The sequence below is a fragment of the Melanotaenia boesemani genome, chromosome 6, assembly GCF_017639745.1.
Source record: "Melanotaenia boesemani isolate fMelBoe1 chromosome 6, fMelBoe1.pri, whole genome shotgun sequence".
NCBI lineage: Eukaryota > Metazoa > Chordata > Actinopteri > Atheriniformes > Melanotaeniidae > Melanotaenia > Melanotaenia boesemani.
The window spans coordinates 37,540,422-37,568,339 of NC_055687.1; the positions used below are offsets into that span (position 1 = coordinate 37,540,422).

The following is a 27,918-nucleotide window of genomic DNA, read 5'->3' on the forward strand; positions in this document are numbered from 1 at the left end:
ATCCTCAACCATCTTCTCTTCTTTTCTTCCAGTGTGAACTTACTGCAACACGCAGTGAGTCTTTATTTGTGCATGTGCTACCTCTTGTTCTTGCTTTGGAGCGTTACACTTTAATTATCATAGTGCCCCCCCACAGCCTTGTAGTATGTACTACAGCGGTTTCGTGGGGTACTAACAGGGTGTTGCCCGGGTGGATGGGGTCGGCTGCAATGCGTCTGGCCCTCTTCTGGACTCGGGTGGTGTAGATGGAGTCCAGATCTGGCAAATGGTGGCCCTGTGTGAAGAGGGCGGGTCGAGCACACAATCCTGCTGCTTTCCAGTGTTGAGGATCAGTGGTGAAGATGCTGACCTCCCTATCCTCACCACCTGGGCCTGCTGGTAAAGAAGTCCCTGATCCAGGTGCAGAGTGATGCTGGCAGACCAGGTTGTGGAGCTTCAGGGCCAGCAGGTCCAGAAGAACGGTGTTAAAGGCTGAGCTGAAGTCCACAAACAGCTTCCTAACACAGGTATTGGGATGCTGCAGGCAAGTCAAGGCCGTGTAAAGAGCTATGGAGACAGCATCCTCCGTAGAACGGTTCCCCCTGTAGGCTGACTGCAGGCTGTCCAGGTCGGCAGGGATGGTATTCTTGATGTGCTTTAGGAGGATCTGCTGGAAACACTTCATGATGGCAGACAGGAACTGTGGAAAGCTGCGGGGACAGGTTGAAGATGTCCAGAAAAACTTCTGCCAGCTGGTCTGCACACGAACTTAGTGTCTGACCTGACACCTGATCTGGACCTGCAGCCTTGCTGATGTGGACCCTCCTCAGGGTGGAGGTGACTTGGTGCAGCTTCAGGGTAAGAGGCTGAGTCTGCCTGTGGCTGTGGAGGGTGAACAGAACTTCTGCTTATTGGAGTGTCGAAGCCTGGAAGAAGCTGCTCCAGGTGTCAGACAGAGTGGGGTCGTACTGACCTGCTGGTCTCTGGGCTCGGACTCTGTGATGGTCTTGCTGCCTTTCCACATGTTACGTGTTGTCATTGACATGCTCCTCATTGTGCTGCTTGTACCTGAGTCCTGCCAGCTGGAGGCCCTTTTCAGGTCTTTGCGGGACCTGCTCTAAGCCAGTTTGTCTTCTGCTCTGCAGGCTGAATCTTGGGATTTTAGCAGGGACCGAACTGTGCTGTCCACCCACGCTTCTGAGTGGGGAAAACCATGACTGTCAGAAGTGAACATAGGACAGCACAGACGGCGTGATTTCCTCCAGATCAGCGTCCTCTTTGAACCCTCCCCAGTCTGTGTGCTCACAGCAGTCCTGTAAGGCCGAGGAAGCCTCCTCAGTCCAAACCTGGTTCTGGTGGTGGGTTTGGTCCTGCAGATCAGAGGTCTGTTACAAAAAGCTGTTACAGACTGGTTTATACTGGGATTAAAAGGGGCGGCAGTGGCTCAGGCGGTAGAGCAGGTCGTCCAATGATCGGAAGGTCGGCGGTTCGATTCCCACTCCCGCAGTCATCTGTCGTTGTGTCCTTGGGCAAGACACTTAACCCTCCTTGCCTCCAGTGTTGGCATCGCTGGTGTATGAATGTGTGGATGAATGGTGGGTGATGGTCGGAGAGGCCGTAGGCGCAGACTGGCAGCCACGTCTCCGTCAGCTTGCCCCAGGGCAGCTGTGGCTACACACTGGTTTATACTGGGATTAAAAGCTGCTACAGACTGGTTTATACTGGGATTAAAAGCTGCTACAGACTGGTTTATACTGGGATTAAAAGCTGCTACAGACTGGTTTATACTGGCTTAAAAGCTGCTACACACTGGTTTATACTGGGATTAAAAGCTGCTACACACTGGTTTATACTGGGATTAAAAGCTGCTACAGACTGGTTTATACTGGGATTAAAAGCTGCTACACACTGGTTTATACTGGGATTAAAAGCTGCTACACACTGGTTTATACTGGGCTTAAAAGCTGCTACAGACTGGTTTATACTGGGATTAAAAAGCTGCTACACACTGGTTTATACTGGGCTTAAAAGCTGCTACACACTGGTTTATACTGGGATTAAAAGCTGCTACACACTGGTTTATACTGGGATTAAAAGCTGCTACAGACTGGTTTTATACTGGGATTAAAAGCTGCTACAGACTGGTTTATACTGGGATTAAAAGCTGCTACAGACTGGTTTATACTGGGATAAGCTTTAGCTTCTGAGTGTATTGTACACATAAAAGAAAAGAAAAGAAAACTGTATACAACAATGGGAAAACGTGGTTATGGGAATTTTAGAGGTCTGACACATAAATTGTAGTCTAATTATAATACAAATAATTAGACTACAATTTATGTGTCAGAGCATAGTCCGAGGTTTCATGTCCACATTTTTTCCCCTACACTTCTGTGATGTTTGAACCTTAAAACATCCATGATTCCCTCAGAATGAAGAATTTTCATCTCGTTCCGTCAGGTCTTTTCCCCTCAGCTGAGCTGAAGCTGCATTTACTGTTAACTGGGAATTCTGAACTTTGGATCCGTCATCAGAAGTTAGTCACCCAGATGCTTATTCCACCGAGGCCATGTTTTTTCCCACGTATCTCCAGTCCTGGAAGTTACCTGCAGACACCTGCCAGCATTTAAGTTCTACATCTTCGTACCGCAAACAGGAGATCAGATGACAGAGATGATGTTGGACACTTGTTGTCTGCATCTGTGTGCACTGATCGGCAATAATCAGGTTTCCCCTAAAGATGTGAACTTGTTCTGCAGTTCCTTGTTTGTCCTACAGAATTTTCATCGTGATTGCACAGATGTTGCACAGTATCCTGCGATGTGTGGTAGATGCTCATTAACATCCTGTAAGATCCTGTCTGGATCTTCTGGATCAGGTCTGTTCCAGGTTATGTTAGTAGAAACTCACCAATGTGGACTGCAACAACTTCAGGTTTATCCGAGGTGAAACGATGACTTTCTCCCAGCCAAACTCTGACAGAGGTTATATAACTTGGCTCAGAACAACCCTAGGTGTAGTCACATCCTTTGATGATGTTGGCTTTATGTTTTCTTCATAAAAACTAAATGATATTCTCTCTGATTATGTGTGTTGTGTAAAAACAAGTAAAAATGGTCACATTGGAGCTTTTCTTCTCTAAGTTCAGGCTATGAGGAGCCATCTGAGGTTTGTGTGGTGACATCGCCCCCTGGTGGTGGTTGTTTGTTATTACATCAGATTTGACCAACATCTAGATCAGCTGCAGCTCACACACAGATTTAACTTAGATTTAGTGTTTTATAAAATTGAGTCTTTTATGCTTAAGATTAGAAACAGGTGGGGAAATCTGGAGACTATTATGCTGCTTTTCTGTGCTGGATCATGTCTGCTTCTCCAAGTTTTATTATGATAAACTTTATTAACTAAGAGTGCGCCACAACACCATGAGTTTCCATATTTAATGAAAGGTTTAGTGAGGAAATGAGGTTGGGAAGGTGGTCTGGATGGTTCATGTGGACAAGACCCAGGATGGGGGCGTCCAGTCTCAAGATATCAGCGACCCAGACTATTTGCTGCTCTGGTTTGTCCTTCAAATTCACTTCTATGCATGAGCATGTGGTTTGTTTAAAACTTTCAAACTCAGCGTTCAAAAGTTCAAAATGTCCCGATTTCTCACTAATCACTGATACCTTTATTGTTGTCCCCTCAGGCTAAAAGTCTGACTGTTATCACGTAACCATCTTCACCCATTTTATACCCAACGGTACAGCCGTGTAACCATGGTTACTGCAGCTCTCTCCTCTCAGATCCTCTTCTTTCCAGCTCTCAGGTCCATCTGCCCAGATGTTCATGTGGGGTTCAGAGCCTGTGCTGCTCCTTGCTTTCCCTGATTACTGATTACCTCTTTACTGATCCCAGCTTTATTTCTCAGTATTTGAACGACAGACAGTTTTTCACAGTTATTTAAATTTTGACTCTCAAGTTAAGCCTTTTCTTTTTTTTTAAAAAATAGCCTTTTAGATCTCTCGCCAAGATCAAGCCATTTCTTTCTGATAGTGATTTAAAGAGGGTCATGCATGTTTTTATCTTTTCTGGCTTAGACTATTGCAACTCTCTTTATAAAGGCATGAACCAGCCTAAACCAGTCCAGCTGGTCTGAAATTTGTTTGCACGTTTTTTTAACAGGCACACATAAATGTGAGCACATCATCCTGATCGTAGTGTCTTTACTACTGCCTGGAGAGCAAAATAAATATACTCCTGTGCAAGTTAAACTACCATCACGCATGAATTCATCAACCCTCTGCAAAAAGAAATCCACATGCGTGAGCAACGGATTGCTTCATGCGAGAAACTCAGAAACTCACCACGTGTGTGCAAAGCCGTTTCACATGCAGTTCTGCAGGGCTGCAGGCTGCCTGCAGGGCCACTTCCCTGCAGGTTATGGTTGTTTTCCTGATTTAACACACCTAATTCAAATGAAGCAAATTTTGCTCAGAGGTTCTGTTCATCTTGTTTATTAGCCTTTAACTTGGACCAGGTGAGTACATGGGAGCATGGAGTGCAGGACCCGCTTGTACGAGCTGTCCGGTCCCTGTACGACCGGTGTCAGAGCTTGGTCCGCATCGCGGGCAGTAAATCAGAGTCGTTTCCAGTGCGGGTTGGACTCCTCCAAGGCTGCCCTTTGTCACTGATTCTGTTCATAACTTTTATGAACAATCGGCCCCGCATTTTCAAGATTTGATCAATGCTGATAACCAAAATCCGATCGTATTACGTTGGAACAACCGGCCCGGGCTGATCCCCAGGTCGGTTGCTGTCTCAGCTCTCGACGACCTCCCCCCTCACATCAGGGCTGCTCCTGACCTGGACATTTTTAAAAACTTTTATTCTTTAGCCTTTCCAGATGTGCAACAGTTGAGCTTGTTTTATGTTTTTATTTCTCTGAATGTTTTACAAACGTCATGTGTGTGTTCCTTTGTGTGTTTCTGAATCAACAAGTTTCCTGCTTTTAAAAGTGCTTTTATAGATCCAGTTGCCTTCCAGTGTAGAGCTCCTCTTCCAGTCTGACTCTTTTCCTGTAGAAACTCCTTCTCTTTATACTGACCTGTGCCGTGTAACGGCATCTTTTTTTAAGCTAAAGTTTTTTTGTCTTTTCACCAAACACATTTTTAACTGCTTCTTTAATTCCTTGTACTTGTAAAGGTACGTCAGTGTTGTGAAAGATGCCCACAGATAAAACGCATCATTATTCTGATTGTTGTTACTTTGGAGCAGAGCGCTGGGATGATATTAATCATTCCAGCTCTCTGCTGGTGGGCGGGTCATCTCTGTCTGGTGTAACTTCATCCTCGGCGGCTGCCATCACATTGATTCAGAACCATAAGTAGAAGGTTCTACCCAGAACCCCCTATGGCAGGTTCTACACTGGACCCTGCAATCATGTGGTGGTTCCACCAATAACCCTTACTGGGGGTTATAGCTGGAGCCCTTTTGTATCCCAAGGATTTCATCCAGGCCTCTCGAAGAGAGTTTGCGACAGATTGTGAATCCAGAATTACTAACAGCAGAACTGAAAAAAAGAAAAGGTAACAATCAGTTATGTAATATCAGTAACCATCTCCTTTTTACCCATGATGCAATATGTTTAGGCTGCGGTTGGTGGTGGCCTGTTTTCCTGTACTGTCTGTTTCACTCATGGTACCAACTTTAAAATTCAAACAGGGCAGAACTTTATAACATTGTGTAATTGTTAACATAACACCAGAATTAAAGCACTCAACTCAAATTTATAGCACAGAAATCGAAAAAGGTTCAATTTCAGCTGAATCTGCATTTCCCATGAGCCTTTGTGGTCCAGATATGTTGAGTTTTGAAAGTAGCCCCGCCCCCTCTGACAGAAAAATAACATGTTCAGTTTTTTTAACTAATCATTATTATTACGCTGCACGATGTAGAAAATATTAGAAACAACTTATTTGTTTTAGTAATGAGACACTTTTTTGTATAAAACATAAATGCTAATTAATTTTAGTGCAGCTAAATTACAGGCTAACTGGCAGAAGCAAACACCTAAAATTCTGTCCTCCTGAGTGAGCTTCATCGTGCATCCTTTGTCATCTACACCGTGGCTACTGATTGGCACTGGTAATGGTGCCTCATGGTCTAACTCTCCACGTGACTGGTCAGCACAGTTGTCTATCATGGAGATCAGGGTTAAAAAGCCAGTCACTGTTTTTCTAAATGGAATACATTTAACTAGTCAATGACAAGACGTGAATTTTTTTAGAATCAGTAAAATGAAGTGATGAGAGCATTAAAAATACTTTTTAAAACATAAATATTTGAGGGTGATGATCTCCTAACACCTATACTTTCAACAGGCCTTGAAGAACCTTTTCTCCCAAAAAAGGGTTCTCTGCATTAAAGGGGTTCCTGTAGGAACCCTAATTCTTACAAAGAACCCTTAGAACCTTTGAATGAAAAAGGATTTTTTAGACACAAATGGTTCTGGGCAGAACCTCTGCTCTTTACGGAGAACCCTTTTGGAACCCTTATTTCTAAGAGTGTACTTTAATATCATCACTTACTAATTAAAGAGACAGGGCAGGTTTATTTGTATAAGACAACTTAACGTGCTTTACAAAAAACCTTAAAAACATTACAGCCATGTGTTTAAGAAACATTAAAAAGTACATTAAACACAGAAGAATTAAAACAAACTGAAAAGAATGAAATAAATTAAATGGAAACAGAAAAAATTATTTATTTATCTGTTTAAAAAAGTTTCAATGATTTTTATGTTTATTGTTTTTTATGAGGGGTTAAAATCAAACAGAAATAAAATGTGCTGCAGGTCTGAAAAGCTCATGCATTTTTAATTTCTATTTTCCATGAATAATCCAGTTTTTTCGTAGCTTGCTCATTTTTTCCTCTTCTCATCTTTGTTTAGGTCCTTGGAACTCCGTCCGAGGACACGTGGCCAGGTGTTAACTCTTTGCCTCACTTTAAACCAGGTAAAGTCAGTTAACCCTCATTAGCTAACTTTTATTAACTCTAAATAAACTGGATGACATCATGAGAGCAGCAGATGTTAAACTCTGACGTTAGGCCTGCATGACATGCCGTGTTTTACCACCTGCACAGGCTTTCTGCAGCATCGCAACAGAATGATGTGATGCAGCTTCTCTGCAACATGCCGGTGTTTGTGGGGAGAAACATGAGATCTGCTGCGACCTGCAGGACTCATCATCACATGACTTTATAACAAAGCCACCAATAGCAGACTGTGGTCCATGAAAGCAGCAGCAGGAGCTGGGGGTGGGGTGGAGGTGGCAGCTCTGCCCTCGGGGAGCTCATTAAGGCTTTTTAGAGGGAACATGAAGAGAGGGAGTGCAGATTAGTGTCAGCTGATGTAGGGAAGAGGAGAGGGGACAGAGGATGGAGGTGGTGGGGCGGGGGCGGGGGTGGTGGTCTGGCCAGCCCTTCCATCTCCTGTGGCCAATTATGTCACTGTCATGGTCACCCATACTGATGTCAGCTCACATCCTGTGGCCATGGCGACGGCTGGCTCCTGCTCAGCCTCTCAGACAGCAGCTGTGTTAGCAGACGCACATGAACCAAGCTTTGCGTCGGCTCAGGAGACGTCTGCAGAACTTTCAGAAGGAAATCTGCTCCATAAACCTGTTGGTGCATAGAAATCCACCAAGGGTCTGTAAATCTGGCAGATGATTATTGATGGAAGAGCCTACCAACAACATAAACATGAGCCAGAGAGGTGTTTTTCTCCTATTTGCTCATTTTTAATTTTCTCTCTGAACCTTTGGCTGCGAAGTGTGGGCAAGGCGAACACACGTACACAACCGTTTGCTCCAGTCAAAAAGGTTGTATAGTTTTTTATCCATTAATATGAGAGATCCAGATGAGCTTTTACCAAGAGACAGCAGGCAACTTTTCATAAACGTGAGCAGTATTTTTAGAGCAGTGTTGACAATTTATAATCAGACACAAAAATGTCAAACGTTGCTTATGATCAGTATTTCTCACTGGGCTCAAAGTTTAATTCCCACCACAGCAGATCCAGAGTCTTCTGGCACAGCGAAGGAAATCTTCTAATAATCCTGATCCCTGCCAGACTGAAGTCAGCAGCAGGTGGCAGTGTTGGATCAGGAGACTTTTCCAGCATCACTGAGCTGCTTGTCTGCAGGGCTGGAAAAAGGACACTCAGTCGGATCGGGTTCATTTTTCTCTTCTAGCCTCCCTTCGCTTCCTGTACGAGACGTGACGCTGAGGTTTGACCTCAGATTGGAGGCGCCACTGATTTTCTTCACATTTTTGTGGTTCAGAAGAGTTCCAGAGATACCTCTTCACTCCCTGTTATTTCTTGCTGCTGCTCTCCCTCAGCTCCACAGACGTCTGCATGAGAAAACTATCTGTAAGTGAAAGCTGAGGCAGACAGACGTGAAAACATGCAGGAAGAACCCAGCTTCTACGTCATCAGACAACCAGTGAGGAAGACATTTCTATTTCATGTAGAGTTGAATACGGCCCCCTCGTCTGCTCCTGGGCTCTCTGGCAGCCTCCAGCCTGATGCTCAGGGAGCCTCTGAAGTGGGTCAGCAGGATTAGGGGAGCAGTGTGGGAGGCCTGGTGGACTGACTCTGTGTGGGAGCCGGTCAGCTGGCAGCTCGACCCGACTGTGTGCACATATGGCAGCTTTTGGCCGAGGTTAAGAGAACGGGCCGAGCCTCTGACTGCAACAGACTGAACCATGGAAATATGAGGAGGCTGCCTCACCAAACCCCCTTCAAAAATATGAGAATTTCTTGTGTTCTGGCCTGAAAGCAGAATATCTGAGCTGATATTTGCCACTCCTCAGTTTGGCTGAATGACACACAGAGCCAGACTTGGAGGAAGATCTCAGCCGTGTGAAAAGTTCTGAAACTCTGCACACATTATTGTACGAATGCTTGCAGAAACTATAGATAAACAATCCAGTTACTACTTTTACCTCAGCAAACTTGTGCTTTCTTGTTTGGGTAAAGTTCAGAATAATCAGCTGATAACCTGAACACGTAGTGACATGATTAAAAACTTCCTGCAGTCTGATTGAAACAGACCAGAGAGAAACAAGCCACACACAGAAAATCTGGTCCATATTCTGAATTTTAAAGAGATCATTTCTAAAAGTATTCAATGCTGACTGAGGTCCACTAAAGCTTTTATGGCTAAACCTTTACTGGATGGTTTCAGCTTTAATTACACCAAACAGTCCAAATATAAATTCTGACTGAGAATCATCACAGAGTAATAAAATAAAGATAACGTTGCATTAAATCATGTCTCTGTTGTGATTCATCAACCAGATTTTATTCCCAGTAGAACATCACCAACTTCTCAGATGATGAAACTGAGACGTTTCACCATGTGATGGAAAATATGAGCTGATAGTGAATCTGATGGAAAAAGTTGGAACAGCAGCAACAAAAGGCTGGAAAAGTACCTGGTACAAAGCAGTACAAAAGTACAAAAGAGCATTGGACAACTAATCAGGTTACCTGTCAGGAGGTCAGTAACATGACTGGGTATAAAAGGAGCATTTCAGAGAGGCAGAGTCTCTCACATGGAAAGATGGACTTTCAGCTTCACCAAAATGAGACAAACTGGATCTAAAACTATTTCAGACTTTGAAGATCCACCATCTACTGTGTAGAACATCATCGGAAGATTCAGAGAATCAGAAGGAATCTCTGTGTGCTTTGCACAAGGCTGGATGCTGGTGATCTTCTCAATTAAAAGCAGACATGATTCTCTACTGGAAACCACTGCATGGACTCAGGAAGACTTCCAGAAACCACTGTCTGTGAGCACAGTTCACCCTGAAATCCACAAATGCAGGTTAAAGCTCCATCATGCAGAGAAGAAACCAGATGTGAACAGGATCCAGAACCAGCTTCTTCCATCTTCTCTGGACCAAAGCTCATTTAAAATGGTCTGAGGCAAAGTGGAAACCTGGATGAAGATGTGAACTAGTTTGTGGAAGCATGGACAGCGTGTCCTGCAGACTAAAGAGGAGAGGGAGCATCCAGCTTGTTATCAGTGGACAGGTGGAAAGCTGCATCTCTGATGGGATGGGGCTGCATTAGTGCCTATGGCGTGGGCAGCTTCCACATCTGTGAAGCTCCATCAATGCTGAAAAGTACATGGAGGTTTTAGAGCAACATCTGCTCCCATCCAGACAACGTCTCTTTCAGGGAAGACCTTGCAGATTTCAGCAAGACGATGCTGAACCACATCCTGCATCCATCACAGCAGCATGGCTTCACAGGAGAAGAGTCTGGAACTCTGAGAAACAGCATATGTCATGACTTTTCTTTTTGCTGATGTTATGATACCAGAATGATGATAAGGACGATAAAAACAGAGATTCTGTGACACAGCTCACACTTATAGTCAAGGAATTTTGAAAGATTCGACAAGATTCAGCAACATGAAAACTGAAGCAACAAAGATGGTGAAAGCCTAAATCTGAGCCAGAAAGTCTGCATGGTGCTGGAAGTTTCTGTAGTAGTACAGGACATGTGCTGGACATGTGCTGGCTCCTGGACGGCAGGCTGGAAATCAGTCGTCTAATTCCTTTTGTCTTCTCTTCTCCTTACAGACCGCTTTACAGTCTACAGCGCCAAGAAGCTCAGACAAGCCTGGAACAAGTAAGTGAACCGTTCATATCAAAGTTCTCTGTGTGAGACAGAGAGAGCAGTGTGATTTCATGTTGTAGCCGATGCCACTGTTTTCATTCATTCTCTACCAATGGTCAGCTAGCAGTAGCGTAGCATGCCAGCTTCCCGCCTCGTCATCCCTGTTTACAGCCCGGGCTGCTCTGAGACATCTGCCTTCCGGTAGACATCTGCAGGGGAGACCGCCCAGGGCAGAGGGGAGTGTGTCTGTCCTCCTCTGAGGATGTTAAAGCAGCAGCAGACCAGTGACTTTAAAAAACAGCAGCTGTCCAATCAAGTCAAGTTAAGACAGGAGTTAGTCTGTAGAGATGTGACGTTCATGAACGAATCGATTCTTTTGAACGACTCTTTAAAATGAACGATGGGAACCGATTCACAGCTGTGAGCCGTTCATTTGTGAGCCATTCTTTTTATATACAAATTTCTGACACTGCCTTCATCAAATCAAATCAAATCAAACTTTATTTATAAAGCGCTTTTCATGCCATCAGCAACACAAAGTTCTTTATATGATTAAAAACATAAGAATAAAAACACTCAATGAAATCTTTCACACAGTCACACGCACACACGTATACATACACACACACGCCAAGCCCAACCACCCCCCCCCCCCCCCCCAGCTAAAAATAACTGAATGAATAAATAAATGAATAAATAAGTAAATAAGAAGTAGCTTGAGTAAAATTAAAATAAAATAAATAATATTTGTGACATCATAGAGGTCTGATGCCCAACACGCTTCATGTGAAGCATCGATGGACAGAGAGTATTGTTTGGAAACAAATACTGTGAGTTCTGTCCAAAACATTTACTAGGATTTGCAGACTGCTCAGGTTTATCCTTTTTTTATCTATATTTTTCCTATAATTATTTAATCTTGTATAGTAGATTTTATATAGGTACATATTTTGATTGTTTGTCATTCTTATATATTGTGAAATTTTGTAAGATATTGTGAGAATGAGCCAGTCTTTTGAATGGCTCTTTGAAAGGAACGGCTCCTCAAGATCCGGCTCCCTTCAAAGAGCCATAAATCCCATCTCTATTAGTCTGGTGTCTGATCAAAAGATATTACAAATTGCAATAACCATAAGGATCATTGATGACTTTAGTTAGATTCAGTGTGTGAAGTCCAGGGATTCATGGAGCCGTCAAAAACAAAACTTATTTTTAAATCATTGCTTTGATTATCTTACCACACCAGATAACACTAGTCCACACCAGATAACACTAGTCCACACCAGATAACACTAGTCCACACCAGATAACACTAGTCCACACCAGATAACACTAGTCCACACCAGAAAACACTAGTCCACACCAGATAACACCAGTCCACACCAGATAACACTAGTCCACACCAGACAACACTAGTCCACACCAGACAACACTAGTCCACACCAGATAACACTAGTCCACACCAGATAACACCAGTCCACACCAGACAACACTAGTCCACACCAGACAACACTAGTCCACACCAGATAACACTAGTCCACACCAGATAACACCAGTCCACACCAGATAACACTAGTCCACACCAGACAACACTAGTCCACACCAGATAACACTAGTCCACACCAGACAACACTAGTCCACACCAGACAACACGAGTCCACACCAGACAACACGAGTCCACACCAGACAACACCAGTCCACACCAGACAACACTAGTCCACACCAGATAACACTAGTCCACACCAGACAACACTAGTCCACACCAGACAACACGAGTCCACACCAGACAACACCAGTCCACACCAGACAACACTAGTCCACACCAGACAACACTAGTTCACACCAGACAACACTAGTCCACATCAGATAACACCAGTCAACACCAGACAACACTAGTCCACACCAGACAACACTAGTCCACACCAGACAACACTAGTCCACACCAGACAACACGAGTCCACACCAGACAACACCAGTCCACACCAGACAACACCAGTCCACACCAGACAACACTAGTCCACACCAGACAACACTAGTTCACACCAGACAACACTAGTCCACACCAGATAACACCAGTCAACACCAGACAACACTAGTCCACACCAGACAACACTAGTTCACACCAGACAACACTAGTCCACACCAGATAACACCAGTCCACACCAGACAACACTAGTCCACACCAGACAACACTAGTCCACACCAGACAACACTAGTCCACACCACATCAGACAACACTAGTCCACACCAGATAACACCAGTCCACATCAGATAACACTAGTCCACACCAGACAACACTAGTCCACACCAGATAACACCAGTCCACATCAGATAACACTAGTCCACACCAGACAACACTAGTCCACACCAGACAACACTAGTCCACACCAGATAACACCAGTCCACATCAGATAACACTAGTCCACACCAGACAACACTAGTCCACACCAGATAACACTAGTCCACACCAGACAACACGAGTCCACATCAGATAACACTAGTCCACACCAGACAACACTAGTCCACACCAGACAACACTAGTCCACACCAGATAACACTAGTCCACACCAGATAACACTAGTCCACACCAGACAACACCAGTCCACACCAGATAACACTAGTCCACACCAGATAACACCAGTCCACACCAGACAACACTAGTCCACACCAGACAACACCAGTCCACACCAGACAACACCAGTCCACACCAGATAACACTAGTCCACACCAGACAACACTAGTCCACACCAGACAACACCAGTCCACACCAGACAACACCAGTCCACACCAGATAATACTAGTCCACACCAGACAACACCAGTGCAGCTTCTTGGATCTACTGTCTATCTTCTAAGGCTAACAGAGTTTCACCCACCACCCTCATCCCACACATATAACGGTCTATTGAACAAACACATCTGTGTGTCATTAATTCAGGAAACAGATTTATAATCAATAGAAATATAAAACTTAAATTAACTTTATTTACACAAGACTTTACAAGCCTGAAAGATCAACCAGTGTTTCACAGAGCAAGAAACAAGACTATTAAAACTATTCAGAACAATAAAGACGAGCAAGTCTCAAAAATATTAGATACTAATAGATAAAAGTTTACTTTGGTTTCAGCGTTATTAAACTGGGCTCTAAACTAGGAAAACCAGTAAGAACTGGGATGAGATTTCAGGTGTTCAACATGCAGACCCATCCTTTATGTGCACATCTGTTTGCAAGAAGCAATAAAGTCTTGCTGTACTTTCAAAAGAACTGTTGTGTAGAAAAGAGCTGCTGATTCTGGACTCCACAGATCCTCCATCAAATCAAGAAGTTCTGTTGTTGCTCTCACACACGCTGAACAGAATCTCACCGAAGGTCCAGTTCGAGTCTACCAGCCCCTTTCACAACCTACCATTTCATAAAATCTGCTCACATGGAGGCAAAACTGTGACCACAACCACCACCACCCGAATCTTAGATCTACTGAGAAGATTTGGGGAGAAATGAGAAGCAGCCTGAACCTCCTCCCAGCCGCCGTCCAGCGCAGGAGGAAATAAAAATAAGAAGAAAGAGGAGTGGAATGTTAACGACTATCACTTCCTGTCTGCAGCCTTTCATCGGAGGCCAGGAGCGATGAATTTGATATGAACATGTATACAGTCAGTTTGTCTTGGCCCTGACAGCTGGATCTCCTCCTCTTTCTCTCTCTGTGTTCCCTTCTTCCAGCCGTCCCACTTTACCTTACCTTACCTTATTTGTCCTCACACTCTTAAAAAAACATCCATCTGTAAACACAAAGCACGGCTCTGATCATTTTCATCTTTGTGTTGATCAAATGAAGTTCCAGTCATGGTTTTTCTTTGCTTCAGAACATAATTACTGTTTAACACAGAAATGTGATTTCAGGAGAAATAATCCGTTCCTTCCTCAGCTCAGTAATAGCCCACCAATCATTTTACCGCCATGTTCATCCAATCCAGTGTGCAGATATGGATAAACATGGTCCCGCTTCAGTCTCCCCCAACACACCAACACACCTCCCAACATCCCCGCCACCACCACACTCATCCCGTCATACCCAGTAACATACATCAGCAAGAATTCCATTCATCCGTCTGTCTGTCCGTCCATCCATCCATCCACCGTCTGTCCATCCACCGTCCGTCCGTCCAATCCAATCCAACCGTCTGTCCATCCATCCACTGTCCGTCTGTCCGTCCATCCATCCATCCACCGTCCGTCCGTCCATCCATCCATCCATCCATCCATCTATCCGTCCACCATCCGTCCTTCCATCCATCCATCCACCGTCTGTCCATCCACCGTCCGTCCGTCCAATCCAATCCAACCGTCTGTCCATCCATCCACTGTCCGTCTGTCCGTCCATCCATCCATCCATCCATCCATCCATCTATCCATCCACCATCCGTCCTTCCATCCATCCATCCATCCATCCACCGTCTGTCCATTCACCGTCCGTCCGTCCGTCCATCCGTCTGTCCGTCCATCCATCCACCATCCGTCCATCCGTCCGTCCATTCGTCCATCCATCCATCCATCCATAAATCCACCGTCCATCCGTCCGTCCGTCCATCCATCCATCCATCCATCCATCCACCATCCGTCCATCTATCCATCCATCCATCCGTCCATCCATCCATCCATCCACCATACGTCCGTCCTTCCGTCCATCCGTCTGTCCGTCTGTCCGTCCATCCATCCACCGTCCGTCCATCTGTCCGTCCATCCATCCATCCATCCACCGTCCATTCCTCCGTCCGTCCATCCATCCATCCATCCATCCATCCATCTCTCCATCCACCGTCCTTCCTTCCATCCATCCATCCACCGTCCGTCCATCCGTCCGTCCGTCCGTCCGTCTGTCCATAATCCATCAAGTCTTTTTGTGGATTTTGGTCATGTGACTCGTGTAGAAACTTCTTTAAACCAGGTCTGTTGTAGAGCGTTTGTTCAGTATGTTCTTTATCATTGTTCTTATTTTTACCTTTCACACACATGGTGCTGTGACTGGTTCGTGAATCCTCCATATTCCTATATTACATTGTTACATCGGTAAAGTAATGGTAAACATGCATTGTCTGTACTGATACAGCAGTCAGTAAATGACCAGACTGGTCATAGAAGATGTGATCTTAAAGTGCAATCTTACATCTTCTCTTCCCTCCAGTCTGTGGCTTCCACAGTGTGACTATCAACAAACATCAGTTTTACTACCGTAACAGTTGCATGTCAGGGCTTGTTTCTAGTTGCCTTCATGCAACACCCTCCTTACTCACACTAGAGACAAAAACAAACTGTTCTGAACCACTTCCTGCTTTCTTCTTTGTGCAAATCAGAGGTCTGAGCCCCTGAGGGGACAATTGAGGCAGGTGTCCTCCTCCTTCTCAGGTGTTGGAGGTCTTTGCTGTAGTTGTGATGGACATCCGTGGAAAGGCTCCCTGCATGCTCTGGTGAAGGAGGAATGCTTCACTGTGCTGTGAATGTGTCATCACCTGGATCTGTCTGATAGCCACAGAGATGCTATCGATCTTAAAGCAGATGTTCTCACAATCACTCGGTCTAGTTGGCAGGGCTAGCAGAAAGGAATGCACACCTACATGCACATCAACAAGTGTGAAAGGTTAACCTGCATATATCCAGGTGATTTCACTCTGATATGCATCTACCTGTGCCTGCCGAGACATTACATTCACAGTTTTATAGTTTTACTTCAAACTACATTTTAGCTTGTTTGATTTCATATTTTCATTTTATTTTATTAATAATAGAGAACAGAAACAGAAATCAGGTGTGTTTGTCTACATCCAGTCAGTCAAATTCATGATTTGCAAACATCCATCTACATCTACTAACGACCCACATAGCAGACATGTTCAGGCTGAATCTGGGCTACTTATGACTCAGTTACAGCACTGGCAACTGTTGTATGGACCACATGTGATCTGGATAGCAGTTTTTGGCCTGGACATGGATTGCAGCTATTTTTTGTGGGCCAGAAGTGGTCGTAATACAAGAAACCTGCCTTACGAAAATTTCCCTTATGGGCCACATGTGGTGGCCATGTGACTGAGTTTTGGCAGCTGTACGTCAGGGCCACATTTGGGCCAAACATTTTTTGCTATCTGGGGCTGAGTCTCAAACTGCTTATCTTTTTTTTAACTCATGCAAACAGATTGTACAAAAAAGTGAGAAAAAAGAAAAACTGTAAAGAGACAAGCAAGATATTACAAAAAAAATCATACAAATAAGACAGAGTGATGAGTTTTTATTCTACTTCAGATGTAAATACATCAAAATGAAATGCAGACAAAATAAAAATAAGAATGGTAACAGTAATATTAATAAGTAATTTTAATAGCCTTAACCAAAATAAAATTATAAGCTTAGTTGTCATAGGAATAATAATAATGGCAATAAATAATTAGATATACAGTATATCATACTAGTAATGTATTGCCTGAGATGCACAAAGATCACAGATTAGCACCTCCCTCTATCTCATCCTCTCTCTTCGTTCTTTTGGGCTGACTGAAACCAGCGAGACAGGAAAGGGAAGATCAGCTAGTTGGAGGTCTGGAACATGTTGGGATTCTGATGTTCCCTAAAGAAATACCACTGCACTGACACTTTCAAACAGTTTGGTGTCTTTTCTCAAACTAAACTGATATACACATCGATATATAAACGCAGACACCAATGCTGCAATGCATCTTGGTATTTTGCTATATATATATATATATATATATATATATATATATATATATATATATATATATATATATATATATATATATTGTTGTTCTGCATCATCTCTACCATGTTCTAGATCATAATGCAGAATTCATATATCATCTCACCAACCAGCTACACATGATCACATGGTGATATCTGTCATAAAACTAGCAGATGTTGACAAATGAAGTTAAACAGCTGATATTGATGAAGAAACACTGATAAAACTGATAATCTAGGAAAAAACACAAAGGTCTCATTTGTACTCCCCTTTTCCTGGTCAGTGCTCCTTCCTGGTCCCCCATCAAAGCTTTTCTAGACACTTCCCTGCATAGTTAAAGTATAAACCCTTTCTACCACCAGTCAGCTACTGTGTTAGAGAAGGTCCTGCCAAAAACACAGGAGACAGAGAGGAGGGGCAGACACAGAGAAGACCAGAGAGTTTCTAGACCAGCTACGTTGTATAACACAAGAAAAGAAAAAAAAAAATGTGGGTGTTAAAACACCATCACCCTCCATGGAGGCATCTTTAAACAGCAACAGTTAAAATATTTCTTCATATATAAAATCACATATTTATGAGAAAGAAGGATGAAATGTTCAGGATTTACTAACTAAAAGGTAAAAAGTCAGCAGGATGAATTTAAAGCTGTGAAGCTGCTTCCTTCTAAACACAGAAGGAACAATATGTGATGAATATCAGCATCAGGTGAACAGACAGAAAGCAGGATGAGAATCTCACAGCTTCTAGATGGTGAGGAGAGAGAAATATTCACAATATGTACAATAACTTCCATCCATGCACCTTCACTGCTTCATTATCCAGATGTCTGGATATAATTTCTCTAAACTTTCATTCTTAGCTTGACTGTTTAGCTTCACCTCTGCACCTGCAGCCTCTTCTACCGGGAGTTAAGGGTTAACATCTGGTTTCCGGGTGTAGCGTCAGGTCTGTAGATGTAACTATAAACATGTGTGGTATCCACAGAAAGTCCAGAATCTCAGCTACCAGCTCAGTAAAACCATTTCTATCACCAACACACACAGTTAAGACAACAATAGTTAAATTTTCAGGTACACAAAGTGTGAAAAATACATAAACACAGATGACGTTTCCCCATGAACACGAACAAACGACTCCTCTACTGAAAGCTCACATCTCACAGATTCCACAGCTGGAAGTTTCATCTCGATACGACCAAGATTCACCGAACCAGAGACAGAAGAAGACCCGATTTATGCTGCACGTTTGTAAAAGTCAGAAAACATGTTTTACCTTTGCTGTCTGGCCTCAGAACTTATATTCAGGATAACACCACGTTTAGTTTTGTCTTTTGGGAGCAGTTTCCTGGTTTCCCACAATTTTCTGCCCATCTACATGAGTTTTGATGGACAAAGAGAAACGTCGGTTCTTTTTCTTCTTTCTTAAGTTCCAGACAGAAAAAGTCTCTTCATATTAATAAAGCCGCTCTCTCCTGATTACATAAGATGCACCGCTGCAGCAGGACCAGACATGGAGGAAGAGGCCTGGACTGCAGCCTCTGCATGAGGTTTCTCTGCGGGAGATTTGAACCTTCAACCTTAAACCTGAGAACTGAACTAAAGTGTCTTCAGTCTCGTGCTTCTAAAAATCATGAAAATTTGACTCTTTAAAGTAAAGATGAATAAATAAATAAATAAATAAATAAATAAAGAGATGATTTAGGAAAGAAAGAACAAAGGTAAAAAGGAAAATAAAACTTTAACCACAGTTGGCAGAAAATGTGTTTTAAAGCTGCAAAATACAACAAGGTGTAAGGCCAGAAATGCTCCTCCAGGTGTTTCTGGTTTGTACCAGTTACTTTTCCAGACGTGTTGCTCATCAGATTCACTATCAGCTCATATTTTCCATCACGTGGTAAAATGTTTCAGTTTCATCATCTGAATTGTTGTTTATGTTCAACTGAGAACAAAAGAGGATTTTTATGAGAAGAGCAAATCATTACAGACACTGAGGCAAAGACAGATTCAGACGTAAAGTTTTACACATTCACTGCTCTGTATTCAAAGCTGGTGGTGGAACTGATCAGTTTGAGAAAAAGTCCAGAGGACACCCAGATAGACTTCATTAACTTTATCTTGTGGCTGTCGGATTCCTTAACTGGGGAGCGAACCATGAGAAACAGGGCAAGTTGAGAGGAGCTCTGAATGTCAAGCTGCACTGAATACCATGTTTTTTTTTAATGTTGTGTCTAATTACTGACTCTGCTGCTCCGGGTTCATTTCAAGCTCTTCTCCCCCAGACTGATGCAGCTTGTTCAGCAGTTCATTGACTCCTTGAATAACTCACACTTACGCCAATTAGCTGCAATGGACGCAGTCACTGAGCGATGCAAGCTTCAGGAGGGAGACGTTTCTCTCCTCCCTCAGCAGAGTTAAAAGCCGCTTTTGATGCCAGCGACTCAGTGAATTGGTGTCGGTGCAGCGAGTGAATGACATAACACTGTTTGCTGTGCTTTATTGGGTCATTGCATCTCATGTGTGTGTGTGTGCAGGTTGGGCTATGTGGACCATGCTGAGGAGTTGGCCTCCAGGTTCCTCCAGTGCTTCCCAAAGAACCGGCTGTCAGCCCAGGCAGCACTGAACCATGAATACTTCAGCAACCTTCCTCCACGGCTCTGGGAGCTGCAGGACAGTACGTGACCCCTCATCAGATCTTAAACATGACATGTGCAACTGTATTTCATTGCTGAGCTGAGTGTTTGTCCCTGTACTTCATTCAATGTAATAATATGCATATTTTCCTGGTAAGTGTTCCAAAAGATCCAGGATTGGAGTGGTGTAGTGCTTCCATCAATCAATCTCTGTTTATAGAGCACTTTTCACACAGAGAAATACAACACAAAGTGTTTCACAAACATAAACACAAGCACACACACACGTACATAAACTGATGTCTGAACAGCACTGCCCTCACCAGCGCATCCGAAACTAAGACACTAGAGGTTTAAATAAAAGATGTTAAGCTGAAATAAAAAGAATAAAATAAAATACCAATTAAAAGCGTCATTAGAAAGGGAAGTCTTAAGTTTTCTTTTGAAAACCTCACCCCTCCCAGCTGCCCCCAGGTTGTCTGGAAGGATGCTCCATCAACAAGGACCATAAAAACTAAAACATGCCTCCCCATGTATTTAAGTCCCAACCTTAGGAATAAATAAGAGACCAGTCATGATGACCTGAGGGCTCTGTGAGGTTCTCAAACTAAAAGAAAGTTGGATAAATACTCAGAATAAAAACCCTTTAAAAACTAATGAAAGTGGTTTAAAATCTCACAGCTTACAGGAAACCACTGCAGAGGGTTAAAAACTGGAGCAATGTGAGCTCTCGTTCTGGTCTTCGTCATAAGACGAGCAGCTGAGTTCTGGAAAGCTGTAACAGAGTTTTAATGTTGAAGACCAGAAATAAGAGCTTTCCAACAGTCTGGCTTGTAATGAAGTAAAGGCAAGAAAACCAGATGTTAACAGATGAGTGTGGTCAGGAGTTGGTACTGAACCTGTCAGACTGGAGATCTTCTGGAGTCTTTTAGGAGCAAAGATGGAATGGGGATGTCAGCAGATGTGTGAGAAGATCATGGAACAGTAGAAACATCTGTATCCAGATCCTGGAAACTGCTGGACCACAGTTACAGTTGACTGCTTGACCCAGGTGTATCCTCACCTTTACTGATTCAGCCCCCTCCACCTCTCTGAAAGAATAAATAATGAAGGGAAAGAGATGTATTCACGCTGACCATCACAGACTGGGCCTCTCCCTGTTTCTTTCTTGCTTGTACTTCCCTGTTTTCTATCCTACTCTGTCTCTGTTTGTAGAGAAGGCAGCCAGCAGCAACCTGGACTTGTTTTTCATCCCACTGAGAAAGCCTGGCTTATTATGTGGATGCCTGTGGGACAGTAAGCCCAGTCGAACCTCTGCTGGCTTCTTTTCTGTCTTCCTGGCTTGTTGTTTGCCCAGAGAAAAAGAAAGCTGAGGCGCTGCTCCGATAAACCTCAGAAACACACAGCACTTAGCTGTTAACACGTCTCTGCGTTTGGAGGCAGATTCCTCCCTCGTTTTTTCAGCACAGGAGACAGAGGCTTTACAGATATATTTCAATTAATCCTACTGAACTGGGTTATTGCATGAAAGTGTGTCAGAGATGACTACCTATCCTTATTGTTTGACAGGCTATATGCATCCATCACCAGTCCCTAAGCTCTTACTCATTAGCGCAGTGAAAAGACCTCAGTGTGCCACCGCTGACTTGGTGCTAATTTTAATTGGAGAATTCCATTTTTAATTCTCCAGATTAGGATTTTTCGGTATTATTAATCCTGTTATCAGCCCCCAGCAGGTTGTCATGTTTGAACAGAATCAGACAGCAGTGGCCACTAAGAGAGAGAGACAGAGGATGGCTCATTTGATGCTCACTCGCTCCTGTACTACCTTAGTTTCAGTCATTCTCTGCACACATGTAAGAGCAGCCGAGTGAAGACTCGAGAATTAAAACAGTTTATAAAATGAGGACAGGCGTGGATAAAAACAGGGTACCTTCCATATACTTGTGCATGTGCTGTTTTGTTGCATAGGGGGAGGATGTGGGGTTAATTACTGCAGTTGTGAGGCTGCAGCATCTGGTCCTGCAGTAACTACAATGTACACACTATCTGCTGTCAGACGCTGTCCAAGACGCTCTGCCAGACTTTCAACTAATTTTACTGGTTTTATTGGTTTTACCGGTTTTAATCCTTTTTTTAAAACCTGAACTGTATGGCCACATTATTTTTAACCATAGTTTTTAATACTGCGGTTATAATACATTTTTTAATTTAAAGTTTTAACCAGAAACCAGAGAAGGATTGAAATGGCTGCCTCGGCACATTCTGATGAAAACCTGGAATTTACAAACGAGCAGATCACCAACCTTGAAGACATCCGGAAGCTATCCAAGGAGCTGCGGTCCAAGAACAAGCAGCTGAATTCCCTGATGAATGTAGCCCACCAGCAGTCAATTCATATAGCATCACTGAAAGCTGCTCTCCAGGACACCATGCCCTGGGATCCTGCTACCTCGCCCAGGCCTTCTTCTAGTTCTATGCCAAAACATCTGCTATCTTGATCCGAGGTGGTCTGTCGCCCCAAGAAAGCCTCCAATGGCAATGGCCTGGTTTCATCCAACCGTTTCCAGGTTTTGTGTGACGCTCTGCTGCCCAACTGTGATTCTGTGGCTGCCTGGACTGCCTGCTCGGCATCGACCAGCACATTGCTGGCTTGGACCAAGGTGGCCTCCTCTGCAGCGAGGTGTCGACGAAAGCTCCTGAAAGCTGCAGTGAAGAGACATGCTGGTTATGGCCGGGAGCACGTCCCCACAGCCTCCCTTTCTTCTCCTGCATCCACCGCTGCAGGGGCTACCATTTCTCCTCCTGCAGCTGCCACCGTGGAGGCTGCCGCTTTGCGCTCTGGTGATGAAAGGCCCCTCTACCTCTACCAGGAGACTCTTGGCAGCTGGAACTGGCCCTCGTGTGCTCATCATCTGGGATTTCATTGTCCAACATGTCCATGTGAACAGGTGCCGCACATCTTGCCACTCGGGTGCAGTAGTCACAGACATCAACAACTCCGCCCACCAACTCTCTTATCACCACCCTTACCTTACAATAGACCTTACCTTCTCAAACCAAACGACTTACACCCAAATTATACAGGTTCTCATCTCCTCGCATTGAACAATGAACTCACCCTCCACTCCTGCAAAGCTCTCTCTGATTGATGGTCCAGCTAGAACACAGCTCCCCCAGTCAGATCCTCCCTACTTACACATCATAGTGCACATCAACAGCAGACATGATAACCATCCCTCTCCATATCCATACACTTCTGCTGTTAGATGTCTCCTTCCCATTCATACAACTCCATGTACAAAACCCACATCAACGATCTCAAAACCAAACTTTCTTGCAACACTCAACGTGGCTCCTTTAAATGTCAGATCACTGTTCAACAAATATTTTACTATTAATGGTCTGATTTTAGATAATAACATCAACATCTGTTTCTTTTTAACTGAAACCTGGCTTGGCACTGATGAATCAGTAATTCTCACCAAAGCTTCACCCCCAAATTTAAATTTTTAATTTAGGTAAAAAAGGCGATGGAACAGCTTCAATTGCTCAACAAACAATATCAGCACAAATAGTCTCATCTACTAATTATTCAACATCTGAGCATCATTAATTTGTTTTTAACAACTCGCTTGTTTTATGCATCAGTTTATAGACCACCAAACCTTCCTTCCTGTTTTATTAAGAGTTTGCAGACTTTTTATCAGCCATACACATTAAATACAATACAGTTTTAATAACTGGTGATTTTAACTTTCATATCGATAACAGTAGCGATTCCTCTGCCTGCAAGTTTTTAAACCTTTTAAACAGTATGGATTTTAAGCAACATGTAACACAGCCTACACACAACAGAAGACACACCCTGGACCTGGTCCTAACCTATGGTCTGTCTACTGGTGTGTCCTCTGTTGTCGACCTGGCTGTGTTTTTTAACATCACCAGGAGGCTCCGGTGTGAACTGTGAGGAAACAGTATATTACCTCTGAAGAGGCTGTAGGTTTTATTGACAATTTACACCAAACTCCTGCTCAGATCTTACCTGCATCATGTGGTTTTATTGTAAATATTTAACAATAGACAAAAATCAGCTATTGACTCAGCAGCTCTACTTAAAAAAAACTTTATAAAGAACATCCACAACACTGCGAAGAAATGGGGAAATTGGAAAGCTAAAAAGAAATTGCAGAAGAGCAGAGAGGCAATGGAGAAAAACTAAACTAACAATTTATTATGAAATTTTTACATTAACAACTCAAAATCTACAATAATACACTTTAACAGGCCAGAACGCTCCACTTCTCACATCTCATCACAGATAACAAAAACAACCCCAAATTCCTTTTTAAAACCATTGATCTTTTAATGAATGCTGATTTTAACAAGTCCTCCATGCCTGCATCAGATGCTGCATATGAGGACTTTGCAGACCACTTCAGAAGTAAAATCGATACTATCAGATTCAGTCTTTTATCTCAACATGTTGATTTTAACAGATCTGAACCTCTGCTTTTACATGAGGAAACACTGGAGTTTTGTCCTGGTTGATGCGAAGATCCTTGGTCGAGTTTTCTCCCAACTAAACCCAACAACCTGCCTTTTAGATCCATTTCCCACATCGTTTTTTAAAAACATTTTATGTTTTTTTTAAATATGATCTTTTAAATATTGTGAATTACTCTCTTCAGACAGGTGTTTTTCCATTTGCCTTCAAAACGGCAGTGACGAGGCCCCTTCTGAAGAAGAATAATTTAGACCCTACTGTGTTTTTAATAATTACCTGTATCCAATCTACCACTTTTAAGTCAAATCACTAAAAAGTTGTTTTTATTCAGTTAAATGAATTTCTGGATAAAAACAATGTCTTGGAAAAATATCAATGTAGATTTAGGAAGAACCACAGTACTGAGATTGCCCTTTTAAAGATTGTTAATGACCTCAGGTGTAACTTTGATGCATGGAAACTTTCAGTTCTGGTTCTACTTCATCTAAGCGCTGCCTTTGATACAATAGATCCCCAGATTTTATTAAACAGACTCAGAAGTCTGGTGGGCCTCTCAGGTACTGTTCTTAAATGTTTTTACTTCTATCTCACAGATCGACAGTTTTATTTAAGTATGGATGCATGTGTCTCAAAGACCCATAAAATCCAGTGTGGGGTTCCCCAAGGACCAAATCTAGGCCCACTTCTTTTTAATTGTCCATGTTGCCTCTTGGGGATATCATCAGGAGACGCGGCATTGATTTCCACAGCTATGCAGCTATGCTGATGATACGCAGCTGTACATCGCTGTGTCTCCTGATGACCTGGAGCCAGTTAACGTCCTTTTAGACTGGATTTTTCATATAAAGTCTTGGATGGCCGAGAACTTCTTACAGCTCAACCAGGACAAAACTGAAGTTTTAATTATCTGTCCTGAAAATAAGAGAGAGATCAATTTATCAAAATTACAAAACTTTAAATATTCTCAGTGTGTGAGAAATCTGGGTGTCCCTTTTGACTCTGAGCTGGATTTTATTCCACACATTAGAAATATTACAAAGACAGAATTTTATCATCTTAAAAACATCACCAGAGTCACCCCTTTTCTCTCTCTTGCCACCAAGGTGCTGATGCTTTTATTTCTAGTAAAATAGATTACTGTAATACTCTGCTCCCTGGTCTTCCCAAAAAGCCTATTTCTAACCTGCAATTACTTCCCGTACGTTTCAGGATTGATTTTAAGGTTCTTTTACTGGTTTATTAATGTCTTAATGGTCTTGGGCCTTCCTATTTACCAGACCTGCTTTTAGATTATGAACCTTGCGGACCCTGAGGTCCTCTGGTACTGGCCTCTTGGTTGTTCCCAAAATCAGAACCAAGACTGGTGAGGCCTCGTTCCACCATTACGGGCCTGGACTGTGGACCAGCCTGCCAGAAAACCTCACGGCTGCAGAGACTGTTGATGTCTTTAAAAACAGGCTCAAGACCTTTCTTTTAGTTTAGCTTATAGCTGAATTTTATTTGTTATTGTTTAGATTTTTCACTTATTTAATCACATATTCTTTTATTATTTTTACCACCTATTTATAAGGCTTTCTGTTTTATTGTTTTACTGTTTATATACTCCTTTATTTTATTTTATTTTTTATTTTTTTATTCATTTTTCCTGAACTCCTTTATCTGTATTTTTATTTTTTTCACTCTTATCAGTTCTTATTGTTTCTAAGTTTATTTAACTTTGTTTTTAATTTCTAACTCCAGTGTTTTCCTTCTGGGGATCCTTCACACCAGTAGCTCTGCCTGCTCTGTCTGCAAGGTCGTTGCCATGGTAACTGTCCTGGTCTGGGTGGCTGGGGGTCCTGCACTGCAGCCCTGTGGTTGTGGTGTGGACCCTGGCCTGCTCTGACATAGGTGGTTCCTGTGGTGGCGCCCTCTGTGGTCATGGGTGGGCTGGCTTCCGGTGTGACTGGATCCCCAAGATCCCGTTTCCTCACAGCAGTGTCAGCCAGATGTTTTCATTTTATTGTTATTGTTATACTTTCATTCAGTTCAGAGACAGTTATTAATGATGGAAGTTCATGTTGGTACAGAATGGGGTCTGAGCGGGTTGGGGAAGGGTACATGCATTTTGTTTGTATGTGTGTGAATTTGTGTGTGATTGTGCCTCTTTTTTTTTTTTTTGGCCTATTTTTTGATGTGTGAGGCTTTCAAATTTTGTTTTAAATATGCATAATTTCTTTTTATTAAGTACAGCACTTTGTGTTGCCTTGTGCATGAAAAGTGCTCTATAAATAAAATTTGATGCAATTTGATTTGATCTGACACAATAACAGTTTAGCTGCACCAACAACACTGAAAATGAGGATAACTTATTAAGATTTTAGTTAATGTAGTTTATTTATTGTGACTGACATTTATCTGTTAAACCTCAGATGTCCAAGTGCAAGTGAATGCGTCATGTAGTATTTTATATGCAGCATCATCATCACCACGTTCTATATTATAATGCAGCTTTTATACAGCATTATTGCGCCAGCTGCCTGCATGGTGATAATGATATTTACAGTTCAACAGCCAATAATGATGAAGAAACACTGATAACACCTGAGATTTGGTTTAAAGTTTTTATTCCTATCAGTGAAATAAAAGTCTGTATGCAACATTAAATACAGGATCATCCTCAGTAAACTATTGTTAATTAAAATACATCACTCTATGTTTGCTTTTATAGGATTTACTTTACATTTAGCATCAGATGACCACTTTAGTTTAATAATCAGTTCATTATTTTCTAAAATCTAGACTTTGATTTTTAATTGCTAATTTATGTCATAGAAGGATCCATGGCATCACAGAGGTAAACTTTTTAAGGAATCTAGAGCTGAACTCACATCTGAACTGTGGAAAAACTCAAGACGTTGTCTCACATCTTCCTGACCGACGTTTTGACTGTTTGACCACCACTTTAACTGAAGTGTGAGAAAAGTTGCATACAAGTGATTGGATGGTGGTCTTTTTACTGCTCAGATAGCACTGCAGCTAAAAATAAGTTCTGCGGTAGAAATCCCATCATGGACTCAGCTCTGGAACAATGTAGAAAACCATCATCAGTGAACAGAATGAACACAACATCCACAAAGCAAGTTATCACCGCGATATGAATAAAAATATACTGCAGCAACTGATCTCCTGACCTCCCAGATGCATTGACCCAGTTGTTACTGGAAAATTAACCTACCGTTTGTTTCTTGGTTTCAACCTATTACTTTTCCCCTTTGTGCCATTAATCTGGACGTTACGGCTAGAAACTCCCCATCACTCTGCAGCATGCTGTACTGTACTGAAATGAATTGTAATTTAATAAAACGTTACCAAAGAAATGTTTTTAGCCA

At 42.7% G+C, this 27,918-nt stretch overlaps 1 protein-coding gene across 3 annotated transcripts in view; it reads left to right on the forward strand.

Annotated features, from left to right (window-relative positions):
- Positions 1–27,918, forward strand: part of cdk14 (cyclin-dependent kinase 14) — a 224,722-nt gene that overhangs the window by 150,913 nt on the left and 45,891 nt on the right. For all 3 annotated transcript variants that reach the window (XM_041988484.1, XM_041988486.1, XM_041988485.1), the window contains 3 exons: positions 6,914–6,977; positions 10,621–10,669; positions 19,942–20,081. In XM_041988484.1, coding sequence (XP_041844418.1) covers positions 6,914–6,977; positions 10,621–10,669; positions 19,942–20,081 — 253 coding nt within the window. The remainder of the gene's footprint in view (positions 1–6,913; positions 6,978–10,620; positions 10,670–19,941; positions 20,082–27,918) is intronic.